General features: G+C 43.9%; 2 protein-coding genes across 3 annotated transcripts in view; one reads left to right on the top strand and one right to left on the bottom strand.

Moving 5' to 3' along the window:
* The window catches only part of nap1l4a (nucleosome assembly protein 1-like 4a), a 220,113-nt gene that overhangs the window by 19,933 nt on the left and 173,751 nt on the right, over positions 1–26,429 (bottom strand). The window lies entirely within an intron of this gene.
* On the top strand, positions 19,555–26,183 carry th (tyrosine hydroxylase). 2 transcript variants are annotated; one of them, XM_052060095.1, is made up of 13 exons: positions 19,555–19,655; positions 20,208–20,405; positions 20,491–20,665; positions 21,468–21,556; positions 21,650–21,717; positions 21,837–21,887; positions 22,616–22,761; positions 22,851–22,986; positions 23,425–23,494; positions 23,851–23,907; positions 24,044–24,139; positions 24,236–24,369; positions 25,444–26,183. In XM_052060095.1, the coding sequence occupies exons 1-13, from the start codon at positions 19,572–19,574 to the stop codon at positions 25,601–25,603; spliced, it is 1,464 nt and encodes a 487-aa protein (XP_051916055.1). In that variant the 5' UTR covers positions 19,555–19,571; the 3' UTR covers positions 25,604–26,183. The 2 variants fall into 2 exon arrangements, with proteins under 2 accessions (XP_051916055.1, XP_051916054.1); XM_052060094.1 differs by having other exon boundaries at positions 20,202–20,405.

Here is a 26,429-nt window from a genome sequence, read left to right as displayed (position 1 = left end):
GGAATTCACACTTCTCTGCCTTGACGAAGAGCCGGTTTTCCAATAGGCGCTGTAGCACCAGCCTAACATGTTGCTGGTGCTCATGTAAAGACCGGGAGAAAATCAATATATCGTCCAGATAAACAAAACAGAAGATGTTAATCATGTCCCTTAAAACATCGTTGATGAGATTTTGGAATATGGCAGGAGCGTTAGTAAGCCCGAAAGGCATCACTAAATACTCGAAATGGCCCAGAGGGGTCTTAAAAGCGGTCTTCCATTCATCTCCCTCTCTGATACGGACCAAGTGGTAAGCGCTGCGTAAATCTAATTTGGAGAAAACGGTGGCGGATTGCAATGGGGCAAAGGCGGAATCTAACAAAGGTAGTGGGTATCTATTCTTTATTGTAATTTCGTTTAACCCACGATAGTCGACGCAGGGTCGCAGGGTCTTGTCCTTTTTTCCCACGAAGAAAAAACCCGCCCCTAACGGTGAACGTGAAGGTCTAATGAGGCCTGCAGCGAGCGAGCTGTTAATGTACTCCGTCAACGCCTCGCGTTCAGGTTGAGACACCTGATACAGCCTCGAGGTCGGCAACGGGGCGCCCGCCTGCAGGTCTATTGCGCAATCGTAGGGGCGGTGTGGAGGTAAAGAGCGCGCGCGGTCCCCGCTGAATACCTCCTTGAGGTCCCGATAGCAATCCGGCACTCCGTCAAGGCAGATATCCTCGGGGGGTGTGACACGTTCGTACCCCCCGACGGCCGACTGTAAACAGTGTTGATAACAGTACGGGCTCCAACTATCAATTGCTGGGCGCGCCCAGGAAATTACGGGGTTGTGTACCTTGAGCCAGGGTAACCCGAGAATGATGGGAGCGTTGCGGGACCGCATTACGAGAAAACGCCGATGCTCGACATGGTTACTCGAAAGTTGGAGCTTCAATGGCTCCGTTCTATGTGTAACGACCGCCAGGAGACGCCCATCGAGATCACGAACCCGCTTTCTATCGATAAGTTCCTCCAAAAAACAACCCAGCTCGGATGCGAGCTCGGTGTCCATCAGGCAGTCGTCTGCTCCTGAGTCTACCAGGGCCCGAACCCGCCTCGACCGGGAATCACCAAATATCTCCCCCTCAAGCTCTGTTGGGGTGTCCCGGTCGCGCGTCGACTCGTCTAGACTCTGGAGTTAACGCGCGGGATCGTGACTCACAGTACTCGGGATGGACGTGAAAAAACGATCCTGGATGACTGGTAGTGGCGTGAGGAGATGTTTGGGTGTTGTCACTAGTCGCTCGACGGCTGAAACGGCGACTTCCTTCCTCTCCACCAACGTCTTTGCCTCCCAGCTGCGTAGGTTCCTCCGCGGGTGCTGTCTCCCGGGATACTCCACGATGTTCCTCACGGTATGGAGTGCGTTGGAACGGGAAACGATCTCCCCCACGCTCCCGGCCTCGCTCCCTCAAGCGATTGTCCATGAGGAGAGCGAGGTCGATCAGCTCCTCCAGGTCGGTGCTGTGGTCGCGGGTCGCCAGCTCGTCCTTGAGTTGAGAATTCAGGCCGCGACGAAACAGTCCACACAATGCTCGATCGTCGTATCCGCTCTGTGCTGCCAGAATCCGGAACTCGATAGAGTAGTCTGCGACCGATCGCCTTCCCTGGTGGAGGGCGAGTAGCCGACCCTCTGCCTCTCTGCCCCGCACGGGATGGTGGAACACCCGGCGAAATGCCGTCACGAACTCAGGGAACGACGATCGGAGAATCGGCTTGGCGTCGCTGGTCGCAATCGCCCATGACGCCGCCGGACCTGTCAACAAACTCATCACATAGGCCACTTTGGCGGCATCATTAGCGTAGGCAGACGGCTGTTGGTCGAATATGAGTGAGCACTGGTGAAGGAAGTGGCCACACTGCCCATGCTCACCCCCATAACGAGGGGGGTGTGGAAGCGATGGTTCCCTCGACATAATGGTATGTGAGGGGGGCGCTTCCGGGGTGGCTGGACGGCCCCCGGAGGGAGTGGGTCTCCGTTCCTCCACCCGCACTAAACGAGGTTCGAAATCGTCGAACCGATGAGCCAGCATGGAGACCGCGCCTCGGAGTTCCGAAATGGCTTGGCCCTGCTGACTCATCTGTTGCTCTTGTCGGGTAAGAGCGGACAATATTTTCTCGATATCTGCGGGATCCATGTTGGCCGGAGAATTCTGTCACGTTCTGCCCGAAGCGATAACAGATCGCTCCGTGCAGAACAAGGAAGTAAAGAGTTGGATCCCCGGAAAGCAGACAACGAAAAAATCAAAAGGTGTCTTTAATGACAAAAAAACAGAAAGAGCCCAACAGGGAAAAACGGTAACACAAAACGCTGATCAAATAAGGACCAGGAGTAACAAAGAAGGAAATAACAACTGAAAAAGCTCGCGGAAAACAAAAAACGCGAGGAGGGCCTGAATTGGCGGAAATACGATAAGTACAAAATCTTAGAGGCAAAACGCGAATCACAAGAGTATCGGCCGTAAGGCAAAAAGGCAACGAGTCAAATAGCAAATAGCGAAATAGAGCACGAGAGAAATATGGCACGGCGTGGAATTCTCCGGCAGTGAGTAAACTGCCGGAGTCTCCTAATAAAGGAAGAATAATCATCCCGAATGAATAACAGGTGTGCAGTCGGCGGGGAGAAAGCCCGCCCCCTGCAGGCAGGCACGGAACATGACAGTTTCCTCTTCGTTATAAATTACATGTCAAAACAAGCACATTTGCAGTCTATTGCAACCTCACTCATTTATGAATAATATATAGAACAATATAGTGACTCTTAATACAGTACACAAAACTAACAAAATACATACATTTAGATATGGTCATCATTTCTTAAATGATCTATCAAGTTGCTGTTGTTGAGTTTTTTTTTTTTTTGCGTCAAGGAAATATGCTCTCTACAGAAATAGCGTATTCTACAAAAGGCATAAAGTCACTAAAATCAGGCCCTCTATTTGCTATCAACTGCTGCAACGTGCGCACACTTGAGAGGAAGTGACAGTGCTGGGGTCCCTCAGGGTATGATTGTGGTGACCAGGCTTTGTGCCTGTCACAGTGTGACATTTACCAGAACAGATCTGTACTCACAGAAGAAATCAAATGTGATTGTAGCATTTGGGATCGAGCCACAGATGTAGACAAATGTACAATCATTGCTAATTTTGGAAAAGTGTGGTGATTGTGCTGCATTTATTAATTGAAGTGGTTTAAATGTGCACACTTTGATTCAAGAAAGAAAAATCCGCAATCGTCACGGAATAACTTGAAACTGATTACTGCAGATGAATTTGGCAAAATGCATGACCAGCCTTTAGGCAATAATGAAGTTTCTTTGGTAAGTAACATGAACAATATATTTACGGACGCAACACTGAAACATACAAAAGAAGAACCAATGTGGAGGAAGCTTGGTTATGATCTAGAACTGCTTGCTGTGTCTGAGAAAGGGTCTTGAATCTGTAAAGTATCTATTGAAATCTCAAGTGTAGTTCAGGCATCAGAGAAACTGCCAAGTGTAAACAACTAAAACAACAGAGACATTCAAAACAACCAAGAAGAATGGCTAGAAACAAAACTTTGGACTATTCTGATGAACCTTTTGAAAATCTGTGCTGAAACTTGCAGTCTGCAGAAGGCACATTTTATAACAGACATGTGAAGTAGGGAACACACAAGTTATGCAATACCCGTTAACAGATGTACAAGACAGTCTTACTGAGAGAGAGCTCTTTTTTGGGTGGGGGATTAAGCCCAATTTGTCTAAATTATTATTAGTATTATTATTAGTATTATTATTATTAGTATTATTAATAATAAAAGTAATAATAAAACACAAGCATTGCACAGTTTTCATTTTTTTGTTTTGTTTATTATGAATGTCAATTTATTTTATTTTAATCAAATTATCAGTTTAAGTTTTTCTTTCTTTCATGGTAGGGTTTTAGTGTAGCAAGTATGTTGACATACTTGACTGACTTTATTGACATGAGAGACTTATTTAAAAGCATCTTGTGAACATTTGGAGGCTAAGCTTTTTTTGAAGGCACCACATTCACTCAGACAATAGTAACACTTGATGCTTTTGCACAAATATGTACTTTGTAGCATCAGTCTTTGAGTCCCACAACCAGATGATGACCGTCTTATTTAAAAAAAAAATAATTATACCATGCCTCATTCCTGAAAGGACTGAGGCACATACATGGCTGTTAGGATGCAAAATATGATGGTTCATTTCCCATTGCCAGGGTTACAGGAATGCACTCACTTAAATTGTTTAAGGAGTAGAAATATTTGCTCAGCAATCAGCAAACAGATCTGGTCACAGGTCCTTTCATTAAGTCAAACAGGTTGATAGCAAACATCCTTACGCACTTGTCATAAGAAAATACAGATGAGGCAAATAGAAGAGTTTTTTTTTTAAATATGTGAATTCCATCAATCCATCGACTAGACTGCGTATTCTGTGCAGTGCCTATCTAAAATTGTCTGAGATGTATCCTCATACAGTTTCTTTTATTTTCTTTTTTGTTTTTTGCTGTTTGGGGAAACTTAAAGTGTATATGTATCCTAAACTTATCAAACTTAGCACATCTCAGACTGCTGTTTCCATTTTTTGTTCGTGATGTTGCCTTTGGAAAATGTGGGTAACACAGCCTACCTCATTGAGCGTTCGTCCATCATTTAGGCTTTCATTTCATGAATTACTTTGCAGTGAGGCAATATTTGAACAAAAGTGAATGAGGAAACTGATGTGGGTAAAAATGGTTGGTGACATTAAAGAGGCAGCGGTCAACCAGTCAGATATGTTCATTGCTGCAAACTCCATCCTAGAAATTTTGGAAGCATTTGAAAACACAATTCCCCGAGCAGGGACTCAGGATGAACCTGTAGCTGAAACACAGAATTGTGATAAGGTCCTGTTTTCCTTCAATACAGAGGCATTTGCAAGACAAGTGTTGTTATTCATTGTTCAGTCTCCCACTTCATCTGTGTTGATTTCTTTGAATGCCAGCACTAACATGAAAGCTTTGGTCAATGCAATCAATCTGTTAACATCAATCTCCTGTCTCCCGGGAGTTTTTTTATTTATTTTATTTTTCTAACAGACACCTTGCTCATGTTTTAATGAATGTTATGCATGATTTTTTTTCCTCACGTATTGCAAAGATTTGAACAATTTTACCCAGATATTTCAAGACGTAATTTTGTCATGGTCTGGGATAACATTGTCTGCATTTAGAGCAAGCATCAACAGAAGACAAAAGAAAAAAAAGAAGTGGCGATAATACTTTTCTGTTTCTGGTGATTCAACACGTCATGTGCGTACAACGTGACCCACCTCATTCCACTGGGGTATTGGTTTTTGTGAATGAAGTGGCCAAACTCCCAGATGGCATGGATGGTTTTATCGATATGACCGGAGGACGAGGCGGTGTTTACGAGCCGTCCTGCCCCTGCATCCTCTGTTGTCCATTAAGCCTCTCGCTTCCTAACTTATGGTTAATGGCCTATTTGTACACCATAATCAGAGAGACACACACGTCCACACTGACTATAGAAAGCCATCAAAATAAGACACGCAGCGAAGCAGCCGCACTGACACAGCTGCAGTCATTATTCACAAGAGGTTTAGGGTGTGTGTGTGTGTGTGTGTGTGTGTGGTGGGTGGGGGTGGGGGGTTGAAGGGTGGCAAACGGAACTGCTATGTCTCATCTAATGTGTCTGTGTCACAAAGCTCTATATTCGTAACAAATTTAGCAAAATAATTAATCTGGTTTATGGCAAGCTGGGATCTCAACTGTGTGCAATTTGTGTGCAATATGCCACACCAATAGGCACTTGTAATCATAACATCTTTATTTTGTATGCTTTCCCACTAACTACAGCCTGTGCTGTTTCATGACTAAACCTGATAGCCACCACCGATAATCACAGAAAACACCTTTGAGCACACGCAGCCACACACAATGAGCGACTGTGAGTGGACAAAATGTAAAAGACCAAGGTTATTGATTGCCTGTAATTTGAGGATCTCTCTCTGGACAACAAAACAGAACGTGTTCATATTTTGACAGTTAAGGATTTTCACTGAAGGGCAAACCAACTTTCAACCATCATGGTTGTTAGCTTTAATGATCTTCAAAAACATTACGTGGTAGAAAGTCCTGTATTAGTAGTGGTGATGCGCCGGTTAATCAGGGTTTGAGTTTAACAATAGTCCCTGTAATAGTATCTGGCTAAGAGGCAGATTTGAAATAACATAAAGGTGATGCAGGATAATGCACATTATATGAACATTCATAATTACATGAACCGAAGACTCAAACTTCTCTGTAAGTATGAATGTGAGTGTGAATGGTTGATTGTTTACAGAGCCCTGCAACTAGTGACCCATTAAGGGTGTGTCGTGCTTGAAATTTACCTAAAGGTCATGTCTGCGAGCAAATCAGCGGCAACAAATATTTACAAGCACAACTGTCAATGACATTCAGAAGCATTGCAAAGAAAAGAAAAGCAGCTCACAAAAATGACCCGAGCTTACATTGACACCATTTCGTATTACGGAGCCCCTAAGGGGACATGGAAGGAAAAAAAAAACTTTGCGAGATCTCGCAAAGTAATGCGAGATCTCGCAAAGTAATGCGAGATCTCGCAAAGTTTTTTTTTTCCTTCCATGTCCCCTTAGGGGCTCCGTAGGTTTCTAAATTTATCTAAAGGAAAAAAAATGCTTACACTAAGAGGACCTGAATCAAAGCTATGGGGGGGAAAAAAGCAACATTTTTAACGATGATGATGATGACAATGCTTCAGCCCTGCTCGGTTTATATTCATTCAACATTTCTTGGTCTCATCTCAGAATGAAAGGCATTTTTACTCAGTCTTATCTCGGTCTCGAACAGGGCGGGCTCTGCAAGCGTTCCGGTTTTATTTTTTCATTCACTTCATTTAATTCCTGCATTGTTCCGAACTTTTCTTTCAAATTTTCTTTGCAAAATGACATTTATCATGGCTTGTCTAAACAATTCAGTTTTGTTAAGTACATAATCTGTATAAGAAAACAACACATTTGCTAAGATTTGAGATTTGTTTCTTTGTACTATTTGAAAAACAACATAGCAGAATTTGTTGTTTTTGCAAAAATATTGAGAAAAAAAAGATACTAGTCATTTTGTTGTGTTTTCTTTTTGTGATTTTTCTTTGATAAAAAACTGGCTTGGTCTTGTTTCAGTCTCGACTTCCAAAAGTCTTGAGTTTGTCCCAGTCTTCACCTCTAAAATTCTTGGTCTTGTCTTGGTCTTGACCTCCAAAACGTCTTGGCCTTGTCTCGGTCTTGATACTCTCAAGTCTCTTGACCAAGTCTTCGTCTTGGTTGGTGTGGTCTTCTTAAATACAACAGGATCATTTTGAGACATTTCTTATTATATAGCGCTATGTCATCTGCGTTAACTGTGAAAGCCAAGATCGGCGTTCTCAAGCAACTACCCAAAGGTAACATATACAGACTGAAAAGAAGGGGTCAAAACCGACTGGGAATCCTGATTGGAATTGATCAAAAAGTCAGTTCAAAGAATTTGCTGAGTAGATTAATAACAAACAAACTAACAAACAAAACACTTTCTCGACCATTTTGGTTCAAGAAGGGAAGGTTTGAGATGGATATATCATTTTGCTTAGAGGGAGACATCCAGCTTTCTCTTTTTTTCGAAGGGCTTCAAAGGTGGCTGTTACCAGGGGTTTAGGAAACTTGCCTAACTGAAGTGAGCAGTTGATTATTTGCTGCAACTCGGTTTGAATAGATTCACAATAGTTTTGAAAAAGTCAGATAGTTTCGAGACAAGACGACTAGTTGATGGTTTCAAATGCTGAACTAAATCTGTGTAGTGTTTCTTATTGGGCGAGACTGCATTTTACAGTATCATTTTAAGGTTGTGTGAATCGGGACTTGATTAACATTGTCATCTGTACATGAAACTGTTAGATGAATCTATGAGCAAAATTGTATCATGTTTAAAGTTTCGGTTAATTTGGGCATGTCTGGACATGCTCAGCGCAGAGATGTCGGCCGTTTGGGCGGAGGGCCTTTTTTTCTTGAGTAATCACGTCAAAGCAAGGGGGGCGAAGGCTAGATTCAATCACAGAGTGGGAATAAACAAATTGGGAACAAAGAGTTGTTGAATACCAAAAGACAGTTTGGGAACAGCTGTCGCGCCCAGGTGGACATTAGTCATCAGCCAAGTCTGTGACTTGTGTATTCGGGTAAATCAGATCACTACCGAGGGCCCTGACCGGGGGGCGCGGTATGCTAATCTCTGGGGCAGGGTCTTTCTTGTATTTTGCAATAAAAGTTCGAACCGGCGGAGAGGGAGCCGAGTGTGATCGCGGAGCAACAACCGTCGTTCGCTCTCAGAGGTCCGCTCCCGCCGATATTGAAGACGATTTTCCTGTGTGCCGAGTCGTTCCTTTAACTTTGTCCGAGAAAATCTCTGACAGAAACCTTTCAAGCAAGGACAAAACTAGGTTGTTGGAGTGTAAAAATACCCTGAGACTGTTTCCCATTCATGGCAAAGCATGGTTGGATGAGTTTGGTGGGGAAGAACTCTTTGACCTAAACCTCCATGTTTAAAAAGTCTTTATGGAAGAACGGAAGCTATTTCAGCTTTCTACCGGAGTGCATTTTTTCATAATGCTTGGGAAGTCTTGAACACAACACAAATGAACTTTCTTGGGAAAAATAATTCTCACGGTCTGGCGTTGCACATCAACCAACAAACCAAAAATACTGAAAGATGAGAACTTGTTCAAGGTGTAGGCATATACATAGCACATGCAGGTGGTGTGTGTCTGCGGCCACAGCTGCGTGTTGTTCATCAAGCACGAGCAAGACGCTCCAGGCTGGTGGATGACAGCGGCCCATTAAGAAAAGGTAAATCCAATTGGGAGTCACTAGATCCACAGAGCTTGTGTGTCACTGCTAGAGGGAAGGTGGCCAGTATCAACAAACCATATAGATGTTACCACTGCTATGACCCAGTCCCCAGACGTGAGCAAATGGTTGAACGAGTCTAAAAATAAGTGGGTGTGTTGTACTTCTGACAAGTGTTGCTGCAATAGGCAAAAAAAAAAAAATCATTCAATTAATTTCTTTTATGAAGAATGTTGTTGATTGCGTGGAATTCTGGTCATCCAGCATTTGTATTACGAAATCCAGGTTGTGCGGACTGCAATATTGGAGCAATAGGGGCAAAATAAAACTGAATGTGATGTTGATTCACTGTCAACTCTCAACTGGTTTAAGTTGCATTACGGATAGTGAGCTACAGCAACCACGTTGCGACGGCACATTTCTCAGGGATCATTACTTCACTCAACATCACAAATGTTTTGAAACCAAAGTTCAGAACATTCCCTTCCCTTGATGGCAACCCTTCAGGCTGCATCAAAGTGAATAGATGAAGGTTTGCAAGCAAAGTTGGCCTGTCAATCTTTGCAGTTGTTTTCAACTGTTTGGCCAAATTTGAATGCTCCTGTTACTACTACTTTTAAAATCTGTGACTGACTGGCATTGCATCCAGGGTGTAGTCAGCTGGGGTAGGCTCCAGTACCCCCAGGGACTCTAATGAGGACAATTGGTGTACAAAATGGATGAATATTTGAAGATGTTATTCATTCATCTAAAGCAAATAATACTATTCAAAATACATTTGCCATATTTTTGGTGTTCTGCTCCCATAGTCATGGGGGCTTTTCAGCTCTTTCTCAACTCTTTTCAGCTCTAAATCTTTACAACATACAATAGATTACTTCGACCGCTGCAGTTTGCCTATCAGCCTGGCATGGAAGACGCCATTATCTACCTCCTCCACTCAGTGCTGTCACACTTGGAGTACCGGTAGGCTGGGAGCACTGTGAGAATCATGTTCTTTGATTTCTCTAGTGCCTTCAACACCATCCAGCCCAATTTGCTGGGAAGCAAACTGCAGAACGCCGGAGTGGACCACCATCTCACAGCATGGATCATAGACTACCTCACAAACCGGCCGCAGTACGTGAGGTTGCAGAGCTGTGAGTCGGACAGGCTTCTCTGCAGCACTGGAGCGCCGCAGGGGACTGTTCTGGCTCCATTCCTGTTCATCCTCTACACCTCGGACTTCAGACACGCCACTCCAAACTGCCACCTTCAGAAGTTCTCAGATGACTCTGCGATTGTTGGCCTCATTACAGAGGGGGACGATCGGGAGTACAGGGGACTGACAAAGGACTTTGTGGACTGGTGCCAGCAGAATCTCCTCCAGATAAACCCTAGGAAAACTAAGGAGTTGGTTGTGCATTTCTGCAGGAAACAGTACTCACCAGCACCGATGAACATCCAGGGTATGGACATAGAGAGGGTGACCTCCTACAAGTACCTTGGTGTTCTTCTGAACAACAAACTGGACTGGTCTACAAACACGGACACCCCGATTAGGAAAGGACAGAGCCGACTCTTCCTACTCAGGAAACTGAGGTCTTTTGGGGTTCAGGGGTCGCTCCTTAAGACTTTCTATAACTCGGTGGTGGCCTCGGCCATCCATTATGGCATTGTCTGCTGGTCAGGCAGCATCTCAGCCCGGGACAGAAAGAGACTGGAGCGACTGGTCAGGAAGGCCAGTTCTGTCCTGGGTTGCTCCCTTGACACTCTGGAGGAGGTGGGCAACAGAAGGATGCTAACTATGCTAAAAGCTATGATGGCCAGTCCGTCCCACCCCCTCCAGCCCGCCCTGACAGCACTTGGTAGCTCCTTCAGCCAGAGACTGTTACACCCGCGCTGCAAGAAGGAGAGATACCAACGCTCGTTCCTACCAACTGCTGTCAGGCTGCTGAATAACAATAATAATAATAATAATAATAATAATAATAATAATAATAATAAAATGATGTGAAAGTCAATTGTAAATAGCACTGCGATTTATCCATGTGTTTGTATTGCACTTAATTGAACGGTGTTTGCTGTTTTTTTTCTTCTTTCTTCTTTCTACCTACATTCTTGCTGCTGGAGGCTGCAAATTTCCCCAGTGTGGGACAAATAAAGGTTATCTTATCTTATCTTATCTTATCTTATGGATCACTGCGCTTTATTTTTATGTATGTAGGCACAATATATCTTCCAGATAAAATGAAAGTAATCCACAGGTAAGTACACAATTGTGCCGGTGTCCAAGAACATTTTTTTTCCTGGCCTGATGTTCTGAGATTGATGGAGCTCTTTTACTAGCATGACTTACGATAGCGCTTCCCCTTTTTTTCCTCCATCTTGCTGAGCTTATCAAACATGGCACATTCAGTAGATATATGACCGTAACAGGACCACAGTCAAGCTTATCAGAAGTGACATTTTGCTCTGTTGTAAAACAAAACAAGAGATAGCCATGGCTAATGTTGTCAAAAGCACTGGTAATATACGGTGTGGATGCATTGTTGCATTACTTATAATATCAGATCTATTCAAAACGCATGAATCAAAGCACTTCAGTGAAATTTTGCATGCATCTTTAAGTTCTGTCATGGTTGTTTTGGATAACCTTTACATACTAAGAAAAATCCCTGTTACGCAGAGCTCTCCAGTTACTTGCAAAGTAAGTGTGCGGCAACAGTCACGATCGTCAAGCATGGTGTAGTGACTGGCGGAATAGTTCAATGCATCTGAAATCATAGAGCATGATCTGTTAAAGAGGGTTGAGGACTACGGTAATAGAGACTACTTTCATCTTTCATCTCCTGGAGCTACAAGCGGCAAATCAGAATGGCTATCCTTCTGTTCTTTTTTATCTGGATACAGCACATGGGGGGTAGGGGAGGATGTTCCGATGCAAATCACAGCTAAAGTTTAAATGACTTGGAATTTCCACATTAGTGTCTGTGGAAATTTGATTCTAAGTGACTGGACAAGACTCAAAAGAAAGTGAACATAAGTGCAGTCTCCTTCGGGAAAACTGTACCCACGCAACCATAGAAATGACAGTGCAGTCTGGCTTTTGTACCACAAATTCTCATACACGCCACAATAAATATTTTCTCTTGGGATGAGCTATTTCAGAAAACTGGCCGATTACATTGGTCAATTTTTTGGGGTATATTTCAAAATCAGAGATACAAGTAAACAATTCAAGATTTTTTATTTTTGCCCTGATTCCAAAACTGCCCTCATTTTATCTCTAGCACATCAGCTTTTCATAATAATAAAATAATGATAATTATAATATTGTTTGCAGTAATATATTTAGGAAAAGGCCTATCTATGAATTCTATTTATACATTACAATGTGTGGTAAAATGTGCTGTTGACCAGGGTTATTAGTTGATTTATTGCTGCATAGAGTACCCTCCACAAGAGAAAGACCACTGGGGAAAAAAAAGTCTCATGGAAATGTATGGAAATATGCTTGACATATGTAACTTGTTCAACTGTTTAGCATGGAAAGACTTATGCCATGAACTAATACCAAAATGTTGTGTGGTGTGATCTAATTCAACAGAGACCCATTTTAAGACATTTCAATCAATAAGACATAAGCAATAAATAATGTGAGGAAACAGCTATGAATTAAACAATCATTTGCATGGATGTGTGCCAAAGCATTGTTTGAATAAATGAGAAGCTGTTTTTTGATGTGCACAAGTGACACTATGATATGGTGAACAAATAGTTTTGACAATCCATCCATTTTGTCATCCGCTTATCCTTGCGTGACTGAGAAAACCTTTATTAGGACCAAATCTTGTGTATCTGTTTCTGATCATCAACATGAGGTGTTGTGATGCTAAACTCAAGAGTGACTGATGTTGTTCAGCTGCCCTGCACAGAAAGAAATGTGGAGGATGATAGATAATAGCCCAGCTGGTCTCGTTAGGTGCAATTAACCCGTCTGAGGTCCCACAATTATGCAGGCAAAAGCTGACACTTACAATGCAACCACTGAATCAATGCGTAATTGGAATAATTATCATCCTGGTGTCATTTGCAAGTACCTCTGAAACTTTCAAGAAAAACACAGAGGGATGAACGGTGGCGAGATATCACATCTTTGCAATTCTGACAAAAGTTAGTCTCGTAACTCGATGAGCAATGGCTGAGGGTTGCTGCAAATGATCTAGCTTGGTCATGACTCATTTTGGATTCTACAACATTTATTTTGGGATCCATCCACCCATTTTCTTCTGCTTTAGCCAACTACCAATGTTTATGTGGGCAGGTTGCTGAGGAAGCATGGCCTGCCACAGGAGGTGCTACGACAGTTCTACACAGCAGTAATTGAATCAAGCCTGTGTTCTTCCATCACGGTTTGGTTTGGGTCCGCCACAAAAAAGGAAATAATCCGACTGCAACGGACAGTTAGGATGGTGGAAAAAATCATTGGCACCGCCCTACCCACTCTTGAGGACTTGCACACCGCAAGAACCAAGACAAGGGCACGGAAAATCCTACCGGACCCCCCTCACCCTGCCCACCCCCTTTTCCAGCTACTCCCCTCAGGCAAGCGCTACCGATCCATGCGCACCAAATCCAGTAGACACTTAAACAGCTTCTTCCCTCTAGCCATTAACTCCCTAAACAGTAACCCAAATCTACCTGTATAGTGGCTCTTTGCAATTTTGCACAACCCTGTGGAACAGCATGAACGCTATAATCATTGTAGCTCCAGCTCTGTACTCACTGTTTTGAACCACTGTCACTGATCTATATTCCACAGCATCAGACACGTTAAAGCACTCAAGGACATCCGCATAATTGCACACTTGTTACACCACAAATACTGCTACTGGTCACTTTAAAATGGTGCAATGATTTTCTGCACCAACTGGTTGGTTTGTTGTTAATTGAACATAAAACATATACAGTAATAATTTGACAGAAATTAAGGTAGATGAAATAGTAAAAAGAAAGAAATCAGTCTTCATTCAACACAGTTATTATGCTTAAGGGAGTAGGAAGAAGTAAAAAACATATCTAGTCCTACCCCGTGTTATGTGTTTATATGTAATAAATCATTTTTACATCAATCAGAAAAGAAAAAAAAGTAAGAAGAAAGAAGTCTCCATTAAAGCTCATACTTTACCCGTAACTGTGATAATTTTACAACTTTTGGTTTGTATCGGGATTATATACATCCACACCCTGGCACTCTTGTGTCAATTTTCTCTTGTATTCATAATGGATATTTCAATACCTTTCTCTATTTTTCAACTTACCGTAGTTCTGATTTATCATTATATTTAATGTTTAGAATTTATCATTTTAACGCTGATTGATGTAGGTTGTTTCTACTATTCTTTTGAATTTGTTTGTTAACCCAGCAAGCGATTTACTCATTTTCAGGTCCCTTTCGAAATTATTCCACAGATTAACACCTTTAATAGATACACTTCTTTGCTTGATGTTTGTTCTTGTTTTGAGTTTTTTGAATAATTTGGTACCTCTTAAATCATAGTTGCACACAAACACACACACAAACATACACGCGTGCGCACACACACACACACACACACACACACACACACACACACACACACACACACACATGCGCACTCACGCACGCATACGTGAAAGCATCACCTACCTCCATCCATCCATCCATCCATCCATCCATCATCTACCGCTTATCCGGGGCCGGGTCGCGGGGGCAACAGCTTTAGCAGGGAAGCCCAGACTTCCCTCTCCCTAGCTACTTCTTCCAGCTCTCCCCGGGGATCCCGAGACGTTCCCAGGCCAACTGGGTGACATAGTCTCTCCAGCGTGTCCTGGGTCTTCCTCGGGGTCTCCTCCCGGTGGGACATGCCCGGAACACCTCACCAGGGAGGCGCTCAGGAGGCATCCGAATCAGATGCCCAAGCCACTTCATCTGGCTCCTCTCGATGTGGAGGAGAAGCGGCTCGACTCTGAGCCCCTCCCGGATGACCGAGTTTCTCACCTTATCTCTAAGGGAGAGCCCAGACACCCTGCGGAGAAAACTCATTTCGGCCGCTTGTATCCGGGATCTCGTTCTTTCGGTCACGACCCATAGCTCGTGACCATAGATGAGGGTTGGGACGTAGATCGACTGGTAAATTGAGAGCTTCGCCCTTTGGCTCAGCTCCTTCTTCACCACGACAGACCGATACAACGTCCGCATCACAGCAGACGCTGCACCGATCCGCCTGTCGATCTCCCGCTCCCTCCTACCCCGACTCGTGAACAAGACCCCAAGATACTTGAACTCCTCCACTTGGGGCAAGATCTCCTCCCCGACCCGTAGGGGGCACTCCACCCTTTTCCGACTGAGGACCATGGTTTCAGATTTGGAGGTGCTGATTTTCATCCCAACCGCTTCACACTCGGCTGTGAAACGCTCCAGTGAGAGTTGGAGAGCCCCGTTTGAAGGAGCCAACAGCACCACATCATCTGCAAAAAGCAGGGATGCAATACTGAGGCCCCCAAAACGGACTCCCTCAACGCTTCGGCTGCGCTTAGAAATTCTGTCCATAAAAGTAATGAACAGAATCGGCGACAAAGGGCAGCCTTGGCGGAGTCCTACCCCCACTGGAAACGATTCCGACTTTCTGCCGGCAATGCGAACCAAACTCTGACATCGGTGGTATAGTGACCGAACAGCCGTATCAGGGGGTTCGGTACCCCATACCCACGAAGCACCCCCCACAGAACTCCCCGAGGGACACGGTCAAACGCCTTCTCCAAGTCCACAAAACACATGAAGACTGGTTGGGCGAATTCCCACATACCCTCAAGGACCCTGCTAAGGGTGTAGAGCTGGTCCACTGTTCCACGGCCGGGACGAAAACCACACTGCTCCTCCTCAATCTGAGGCTCGACTTCCTGACGGACCCTCCTCTCCAGCACCCCTGAATAGACCTTACCAGGTAGGCTGATGAGTGTGATCCCTCTGTAGTTAGAACACACCCTCCGGTCCCCCTTTTTAAAAAGAGGGACTACCACCCCGGTCTGCCAATCCAGAGGCACTTGCCACCGAGGAGCTTGTTAACCACATCGGTGACTTCAGCCACAGAGATAGGAGAGCCCACCTCAGAGTCCCCAGGCTCTGCTTCCTCTAAGGAAGGCGTGTTGGTGGAGTTGAGGAGGTCTTCGAAGTACTCTGTCCACCGGTTCACAACGTCCCGAGGCGAAGTCAGCAGCGCCCCTTCCCCACTGTACACAGTGTTAGTGGTGCACTGCTTCCCCCTCCTGAGACATCAGATGGTGGACCAGAATTTCCTCGAAGCCGTCCGGAAGTCGGCTTCCTTGGCCTCACCGGAACTCTACCCACGCTCTGGTTTTTGCCTCAGCGACCACCGAAGCTGAGTTCCGCTTGGCCAGTCGATACCCGTCAGCTGCCTCTGGGGTCCCACAGTCCATAAAGGCTCGATAGGACTCAGCTTGACGGCATCCCTTACTGCTGGTGTCCACCAGCGAGTACGGGAGTTGCCGCCACGACAGGCACCAACCACCTTACGGCCACAACTCAGATTGGCCGCCTCAACAATAGAGGCTCGGAACATGGTCCACTCGGGCTCAATGTACCCCGCTTCCCCCGGAACATGGGAAAAGCTCTGTCGGAGGTGGGAGTTGAAACTCTTTCTGACAGGGGATTCCGCCAGACGCTCCCAACAAACCCTCACAATACGTTTGGGTCTGCCAGGACGGACCGGCATCTTCCCCCACCATCGGAGCCTACTCACCACCAGGTGGTGATCAGTTGACAGCTCCGCCCCTCTCTTCACCCGAGTGTCCAGAACATGCGGCCGCAAATCCGATGACACGACCACAAGGTCGATCATCGAACTACGGCCTAGGGTGCACACGTGGACACCCTTATGTTTGAACAAGGTGTTCGTTGTGGACAGTCCGTGACGAGCACAGAAGTCCAATAACAAAACACCACTCGAGTTCTGATCGGGGGGGCCGTTCCTCCCAATCACGCCCCTCCAGGTCTCACTGTCATTGCCCACGTGAGCATTGAAGTCACCCAGCAGAACAAGGGAGTCCGCAGCAGGAGTACTCTCCAGCACACCCTCCAAGGACTCCAAAAAGGGTGGGTATGCTGAGCTGCTGTTTGGTGCATTGCACAAACAACAGTCAGGACCCGTCCACCCACCCGAAGGTGGAGGGAGGCAACCCTCTCGTCTACCGGTGTGAACCCCAATGTACAGGCACTGAGCCGGGGGGCAATGAGTATGCCCACAGCTGCTCTGCGCCTCTCACCGTGAGCAACTCCAGAGTGGATGAGAGTCCAACCCCTCTCGAGAGAACTGGTACCAGAACCCAGGCTGTGCGTGGAGGCAAGTCCGACTATATCCAGTCGGAAATTCTCTGCCTCACACACCAGCTCGGGCTCCTTCCCTGCCAGAGAGGTGACATTCCATGTCCCAAGAGCTAGCTTCTGCAGCCGAGGATCGGACCGCCAGGGTCCCCGCCTTTGGCTGCCGCCCAGCTCACATTGCAACCGACCCCTTTGGCCCCTCTCATGGGTGGTGAGCCCATGGGAAGGGGGACCCACGTTGCCTCTTCGGGCTGTGCCCGGCCGGGCCCCATGGGTGTAGGCCCGGCCAACAGGCGCTTGCCAACGAGCCCCACCTCCAGGCCTGGCTCCAGAGGGGGGCCCCGGTGACCCGCGTCCAGGCAAGGGAAACTTAGATCCATTTATTTTAATCTTCATCAGGGGTCTTTGAGCCGTGCTTTGTCTGGCCCCTCACCTAGAACCTGTTTGCCATGGGTGACCCTGCCAGGGGCATAAAGCCCCAGACAACTTAGCTCCTAGGATCATTGGGACACACAAACCCCTCCACCACGGTAAGGTGACGACTCACGGAGGAGCATCACCTACCTTGTGAATAATTATGCCTAACTGCGAATAAATGTCAAGCGGCACATTGTTTTGTCTTTCATAAAATAGCACTTTCAACAAAAGGTCAAAATAATAACATTGAATTTCTCTCCTGGAGGTAATTCGCGTAATTTTTTTCACATTAAAGTTTTATGAAAAATTGAAGAAGCATTTAAATTTTCATATACTGATGACATGTTTGTTGTTACCATTTAATTAATGACCTCTGTTGTGTTTTTAATATGTATATTAATATGTTTTTTTAAGAATGATAAATGTACCGATAAGTCTCTTGACAATAGAAGTGTAAGAATATTAAAATTAATGTCAAATCTTTGTGAAATCAAACAATTTTGAGCGTTCTCTCACATTCTTCGACTGGACTGCCCTGGGCAATAAAGTGTCAACTGATTAGCCCATATTACATTATTGTTAGGACAAGACCCATCACTGCAATGCCTTTTCAGAAACTTTATTCCAACAAAGTGGAAAGATGTGTACATCCTTTCCTGGACAGCAGTTTGTTTTATATTTTAACCTTCACTATGAGGGCGAAGGTGCTCCACAAAATGGGGCCAGAACTGTCATATGCCGGAGGTGATAGTAGTGCTCTTCAGCATTTTGAGCCGGTTGACTCAGGTTGAACGAGAAACGTCTGAGCGCACTGTGTCACACTTGCCTCCTCTGCACCTCTTCAAGGTTGCAGCCGTGGTAGCATTTGACCAGAGGTCCGCAGATAATCTTTTTACCTCTGCTTGCCTGGGGGCAATGTACATCACTCCACAATCACGTTAAGCAGCTAAATCTTTAGCCAAAAGCAATAGGCTACAAATCCATGTAATGTGCTTGTTGCTGAGGTCAGACACAGACAGACCTAAACTGGGGAAGAACAGTGTCCATCGTGGGTGTATGTGTGTGTTTTATCGCCCCTCCACAATGAAATCTAATTTTGAGGAGATGCACCGATTGGATTGACTCTGATAAAGTGACTAATTTTTCCACAGTTAAGCCCCCGCAGCCCCTCCCAACTCAGGTCTACACATCTAAAGTAAAGACTTTGATTATCATGTCAGTGCACGGGATATATATATATTACCTCCAGGAGAGAAATTATATATATATATATATATATATATATATATATATATATGTGTGTGTGTGTGTGTGTATGTATATATGTCTGTGTGGAATTTGCATGTTCTCCCCGTGCCTGCGTGGGTTTTCTGCGGGTCCTCCAGTTTCCTCCCACATTCCAAAGGCCTGCATGGTAGTTTAATTGATGACTCGAAATTGGCCCACGGTGTGATTGTGATTGTGATTGTGATTGTGATTGTGGATGGTTGTTTGTCTCTGTGTGCCCTGCAACCAGTTCTAGTTGTTCCCCGCCTATTGCCCGAAGACAGCTTGGATTGGCCCGCAGCCCTTGTGGGGATAAAATGATTAGAAAATTGATTGATGGACACGTGTGTGTTTTATGAAAGGTGAAGGGAACAATTGAGATCTGCAAACAGAACATGTTTAAATATACTTAGTGCACAGTGGTGGCGTCTTGATTGATGAGAACTGACCTCAGAGTTTGACGTCACAAACTCCAAAAAATGAGCCTATAAAAAGAAGGAGGAAGGCGGGGAAGGTACACTCAGAAGCACGCATTTATTTGTGCATCTTTCTTTGGCTTGGAAAAAAAAGAAGACCTAACACGAGATGCCACTTTCGAGTAGTTCCACGTCCTCGTCCAAGAGCATCCGCAGGGCAGCATCCGAGTTGGAAAGGTCGGACTCCATCACGGTAGGAATAAAGGAAACTTTCAAAACCTTTTCAAACATTTGCACCAGGGTGCGGAAAATGGGATTCTTTGAAGAGGAACAGTTAAGTGTTTTTATTGTGCGCGCAATTTTAGATGAACATTACGCACCGACATTCTCGATAGCGTGCGCACGCTTATGGGCGTCAACACAAGAAAATAGTTAAATAAAGACACATTCGAAAACATAAAGAATAAGCACTATTTTTACACGCGTTGTACTACATTTTGTTGGGTGTCTTTCTTCAAAACAGCAATTAGATTTAAATACGTTACTGTGTGCCGGCAATGTAAATTTAAAGCGGGCAAACGGCCCCCTTTAACTTTACAATGATACGACTACAAGCCTCACTCTATGACGGTTATCTCTATAACTATGACGGTTTGTAAGCTTTTCAGGCATTTGGAAAAGTTGTTCTTTTTTTTTTTTTGCGCACCAAGTAATATTTGTGTATCGTCAACATGAACTGATAAATACAGGCATCAATATGGTTGAATAATAAAGACCATTTCCGTTTCTTTTCTAACAGTCACAGCGCTTCCTGGGACGACGGCACAGCTTGATCGATGACGCACGGAAGGAGCGCGAGGCAGCCGCGGCTGCAGCGGAGGCTGCAGAGGCCAGCGAGCAGATCGTATTCGAAGAGGACGATGGAAGAGCCCTTGTCAACCTCTTCTTCACTTTAGCCGGCAACAAGACGCCCGTGCTTTCGAGGACTCTCAAAGTGTTTGAGGTAGGTTTTGCGTCAAATTGAGATTTTATTATTCCCCTTTCCAATGCGTTTGTGTTCATTTGGGAGGTCATTAACCGCGTTTCAGACATTTGAAGCAAAGATCCATCATTTGGAGACGCGGCCGTGCCGCAAGCCCAAGGACAGTCTGCACAGCCTGGAGTACTTTGTCCGCTGTGAAGTGCACCTCTCGGACGTCAGCACTCTCATCAGCTCCATCAAAAGAAATGCAGAAGACGTCAAGACCACAAAGGAAGTCAAATGTAAGGCTCTCCTCTGCCTGTATTCAACTGCCGAATATTTTGCAGAATGTTGATATAATATGCAGCCCCCCCCCCTCCACCCCATCCTGCCCGTCTTTGCTTTCTGGGTTAGTGAAGGGTCAGGTGACAGACGAAAAATTGCTTCTGTCTGCATTGATTCCTTCCGTGTTTGAAAGTTTCGTTCAGCGAAACGGAAGTCTGTCAGTGACTGACGGACCTTCCATTAGTACTGACGAACTGTTCAAACTGTTCAGAATTCCTTTCATTTTTATTCCAAGTCACCAGTTCAAGTTGTTTCGTGTGTGCCAAATTATGGCCCAAAAATAACATCTCAATTCAAATCATGTTTTGGGGCCTTTGACGAAGTCGAGGGAATTCAACATAACAATTTGAAATAGCATCAGCTGCTGCAAAACCTTCTGACATCTAATATGAAGCAAAACAAAAAAAAAGGCCAGGAAAGTCACAATAAAACAGCTGAAATTCATTTTGGATGAATCAAATGCTCTTTTAATAGTGGCAGGGTGTGCTGATTTCCAATGAACATGATTTTGAATGTCATTTTAGTTTATTCTGAACACAGCCACATCCCAGTATGTGCACACTTGTGCAAACACATTGCCCCCGCCCCCCCCCACCCACAAACACACACACAAAAATGATGCCCTCTTAAACTGTCATGTATTCCCGGAGAACCACGCAGCACCTCATTTGTTCTCCATTCACAACTCTTCATTGTCCGTCAAATTGCTTTTATTGTTACCTTGTTCACAAAATATCTGAATGTGTCCTTTTCTTCCAGTTCACTGGTTTCCAAAGAAAATAGCAGACTTGGATAAATGTCACCATCTGATCACCAAATTTGATCCAGACTTTGATCATGATCATCCTGTAAGTCAAGACCTCGCATGACTAATACGGGGAAATGAATGCCATCGGCCATGAAAATAAGATCAGTGTTTCTGATAAATTTGATTTGAATAGGGCTTCACAGACCCCGTCTACAGACAGAGGAGGAAAATGATTGGAGACATTGCCTTTGGATACAGACAGTAAGAGACATTTATTGTATAGCTGACTGGCTACTGCCCAGAAAACTTAAAAGATAAATTACTAAATGAACAAAAACACATGTTAGCGTTGATACAAGTTGACATCTGTCTGTCCCCAGTGGAGATCCGATTCCCAGGGTGGAATATACAGACGAGGAAATTGGCACATGGTGAGGGTTGCTGGCATCTTCTTATTTTAAACCCTGTTGCAAGAAAGTACATGAATGTCACAAGAGGCTCAAACGTTACCACAGACATTCCTTTTGTTTTGTTGTCTCCTCTCGTTTCCCACCGAGAGTGGGATACTGTGACTGTGGCCTATGACGTGTCTTTCATGGCTAATTTGGTCTATTATTTACAGATGAACGACACTATCAAAGCAGTCCATTAGAGTAGGCAGCCTGTAATTTGAGAGGATTCTTCAGACAAGCACTTCATTTTCTGCTCAGTTTGTACCAAGTGCAGGCCACGTGTTCTGAGTTGCGAAAAATTGTGAGCCACTTTGTTTGAACTTGACACGAGTTCTAAAACAATGCTCGAAAAGCAGTCATGTGGCAACGCATTACCCTACTTAGGCGAAGCCGTGGTTTTACTTTGATTGGAGTGATCAGGTCAAGGAGCCGAAGGCATTCATCAAAACACACCTACCAAAATAGATGTTTTTGCTGAATTACAATGGATAATATTTATCCACTCAATTAGTCACCAACCTACTGTTTTTCTTCACATTTGTCCTCATGCATACCGAAATGGGTTTGACTTACCAATAAAAACGAATTGAATTTGAACACAAATCCAAATCAAGGCATTAGGCGATGGATGTCGACTATAAATAAATGACAACAGCGAGATTGTGTTTTTACATGGAGAAATGATACAATTCTTCATGTCCTGCCAGGAGGGAAGTCTACTCGACACTCAGAGACCTGTACGCCACGCATGCCTGCAGTGAGTACCTTGAGTCTTTCCGTCTCCTTGAAAGGCATTGTGGATACAGTGCAAACAACATTCCCCAGCTTGAAGATGTGTCTCGCTTTCTTAAAGGTAAAAATGGAGCTGCAGTTAACTAAAAAAAATGCAGATGTGACACAGTGTGTGATTAGTACACTTTTTTTTTCATTAACGAAATACAGAGCGCACTGGCTTTCTGCTGCGTCCAGTGGCAGGTCTCCTCTCAGCTCGAGATTTCCTGGCCAGTTTGGCATTCAGGGTGTTTCAGTGCACCCAGTACATCCGTCATGGCTCCTCTCCGATGCATTCCCCAGAGCCGTGAGTATGCCTCTGTCATACCAACTGAACACTCTTTACCCAGAGTGCTTGAGGGGGGAAAATCTGCAATCATCCCTTCCACATTTCGATTAATGTGCACATATGGACACAATTGTTGGTACGCTTCTGTAAATGAAGGAAAAGAACAACAAAATAAAGAAAATTAATAACACTAAATTTTGTTGAGTACATTTGAGTCTAAAAGACTATATTACATAAGCAATGCATGGTTGTTTATGACCACGATAATATTTTATGTGATCTAATGTTACGCACCGTGGAAATTTCTCCATGGTGGTTTAATCTCCCTCCTTTACTTTGACAAGAAAAAGACAGACAATAGATTAAGCATGAACTATGTCCACAGACGCAGCTTTAAAAAAATCACATGAAAAAGTACATTATTAATGATCAAAATGTGTTTCTCTTTCCATCCAGCGACTGTGTCCATGAACTTTTAGGCCACGTCCCTATGCTGGCGGACTGCACATTTGCACAGTTTTCCCAGGTAAGGTAGTGCGCAATCCAACTGCAGTTCATTTATGACAAGAGACATTGATGACAATTTGCTCCTAAATCCTAAAATTTGACCTATGTTCAAATGTGCCAAAGATAAAATTCAGTTCTGGTCTAATTTTCAGGTTCCAATGGTGGATTCTACATTTTGATTACTTCTTAAAATGTGTCAGACAGTATTGAGCATTATTGGTGTTGAAAAGGCAGATTTTATTTTTATATGGAAGGCATTACAGTGCACAAGTGTTTAAAAAAAACAAAAACAAAAAAAACCCAACCAAAAATTAACGGGTGCTGAGCCACTTTAAGCGCCTCTGTATCAAAACCTCATTGGATTATTTTCTACAGAATCTTGGCCTGGCATCATTGGGTGCGTCAGATGAAGATATTGAGAAACTCTCCACAGTAAGAGCGACAGTGCACGTGCCTTTGTATTGCACATACTAAATTTGTCAGACTGTAATGATTTAAGTTAGATCAACTCAAGTACTATAGATAATTCATTTCATGATACACGTTATTTGCATGGTTCTTCTCCCAGCTGTATTGGTTCACTGTGGAGTACGGTTTGTGCAAACAAAATGGTGAAGTGAGAGCTTATGGTGCAGGACTACTTTCTTCATATGGAGAACTTGTGGTAGGTTCCAACCTCGTCTGTGTTTTGATTTTTTCTTGTTGATTAAAGATGATGCAGCAATCCAATCCACCTTGTATTCATTTCCTCTCCATGCAGCACTCGCTATCTGACGAACCGGAGACGAGGGAGTTTGATCCAGAAGCTGCAGCAGTGCAGCCCTACCAAGACCAGACCTACCAGCCCGTCTACTTCATTTCAGAGAGTTTTTCGGATGCAAAGGAGAAATTCAGGTACTGCCGTCTTGCGTGGATGCAAAGCGTTTGAAAAAAACACAGCTGAAGAAAAGAAGAGGAGCGGAAGAAAAAAAAGAGGCAGACAGAAGGGAGTGATAAAGGTTATGCAAAGGCAAGGTCAGAAAACAGCCATCCAACCCCGGAGGCCATGAGCGTTTGTCGGTCAGCCAGAAGACAGCTGTTACTAATGTAGGCCCTCTCACCATAGCAAAATACTGCTGTTTTGTTTGGCAAACACATCAAATGCTGCCTTGCAAAACAAGTAGCTTTGGTGAGTGTTTTGACAGTATTTAGTCACACTCCATTTGAAAATAGCAGCGGGGGAATGTTTATCTAAACAGAATTGATACGAACAAAAGTACAATGAATATCATTACATAGGAAAATATTTCTGATGTGCACATTTCATTTTCTGTATACAGGTATAGCGTGCTGTAAGGCCAAGTGAAACATTTATGCTCAACGTTCATCCACCAATCCATTATTTTTACCGCTTATCCTGCCATAGGTGAGAAAAAAATGAGCATGACAAAAAAAGAAAATAAAAAAGACATCCACGTGTCACCATTTGCAACCTTTTTACATATGCTGCTCAAAAAGGAATTGGGAAGGAGAAAATTGATTAAATCCCAACCCCGTCTTACAAGTCATAAATCGTAACTTTCGCTTCCTGAATGTTGAAGTTAAATCTCTACAAGTCCTACGAATATAGGAAACCGAGTAAGAAAAAAAGGTGTATTCCATATGCTTATGATAAAAATAATGGTCTGCATAATTTTTAAAAACTGTACTGATTAGCAATAATTACATACGAACAATGGTAATAGAAACAAATATACCAAGACTGTAAACAATACTATACTTTAGGAAAGCCTTCATTCCCATTCACAGCTATAAACAACTTAGACTCCTCAATAAACATAATATACCTGTTTTGGGGTGCAAAATGTGCACACACATGGGGAAGACTGAGCCGAGATTCAAACCCAGAACCCTTCACCGGTCCATTCAGAGTTCCAATGCTGCTTAACCTTTATTTCTATGGCTCTCTTTATGTTAAATATAAACCAGGGCATTTGTTGCTGGTATCCACCGTCCCTTCTCGGTGAAGTTCGATCCATACACCAGCAGCATAGAAGTCCTGGACAACCCCTTGAAGATCCAAGGAAGCTTGGAAGGAGTGAAGGATGAACTGAAGATGCTAATTGATGCCATTGGTGTTTTGTCCTGAAATTCCACTCTTTAACTTCCTGTCCTGCCACCCCACCTTGCTGTTGTTTGCCTCTTCTCTGATGTGCTCTGCAACACCGAAAGTGTGACAAGATGTGTGTGTTTGGTACCTCCACTTCGATGGAGTTGATCATGAAAATGTCATCTCCTTGTAGCTGTTCTGAAAAAGATTGCAACCATTTAAACCTCAAAGTCCACATTTAAGACGATATTTCCACAGATGTTCAGTGCCTCTCATGTAGAGACAATAATGGCCATACAGTCTGTAAAAAAAAAAAAAAAAAGGTGTCGTGTTCAAAAATAAAATGAAATGTATGATGTGCGTATAAGAAAAGAGTATAGTTTGATTATTTTATAATCAGCAACATAATACAGTATCTAAGATGGGAAGGTGAGACTGTATGAAATCTAATTGTGTCTTCAGTATCTGCTATATGAAAAATGCTGTATGCAAGTTAAGTATTTTGGCTATTATTATTTAAAATTGTTAATGTCTTATGTGTTGCAATGTCAATGCACGATTTTAAAAAAACGCAAAACCTGTTTGTTGATTGCTGCTTTACTAAAAATCTAAACTACCACATTTTGGGCTTATTTCTGTCTCTAACCATTCAAAACATTCATTTTCCATACCACTTGTTTTGTCCTCATTTGAGAGCCAAGTAAGTGAGTAAGCTGCAATCTATGCCAACAGAATTTGTGCGAAACACGGTGTTTACTCTGGACAATCGCAAAGCCTACATTTAAAAAATCATTCATTTCATCTCACATGCATGTTTTTGGAACCTGGAAGGAAGCAGAAGTGCCCGAAGATAACCCATGCAAGC

This window comes from Hippocampus zosterae, chromosome 3, assembly GCF_025434085.1.
Source record: "Hippocampus zosterae strain Florida chromosome 3, ASM2543408v3, whole genome shotgun sequence".
In the NCBI taxonomy this organism is placed as follows: Eukaryota; Metazoa; Chordata; class Actinopteri; order Syngnathiformes; family Syngnathidae; genus Hippocampus; species Hippocampus zosterae.
Note: the sequence above shows the minus strand (reverse complement) of the source record. Positions and strands in the feature narration are given on the sequence as shown.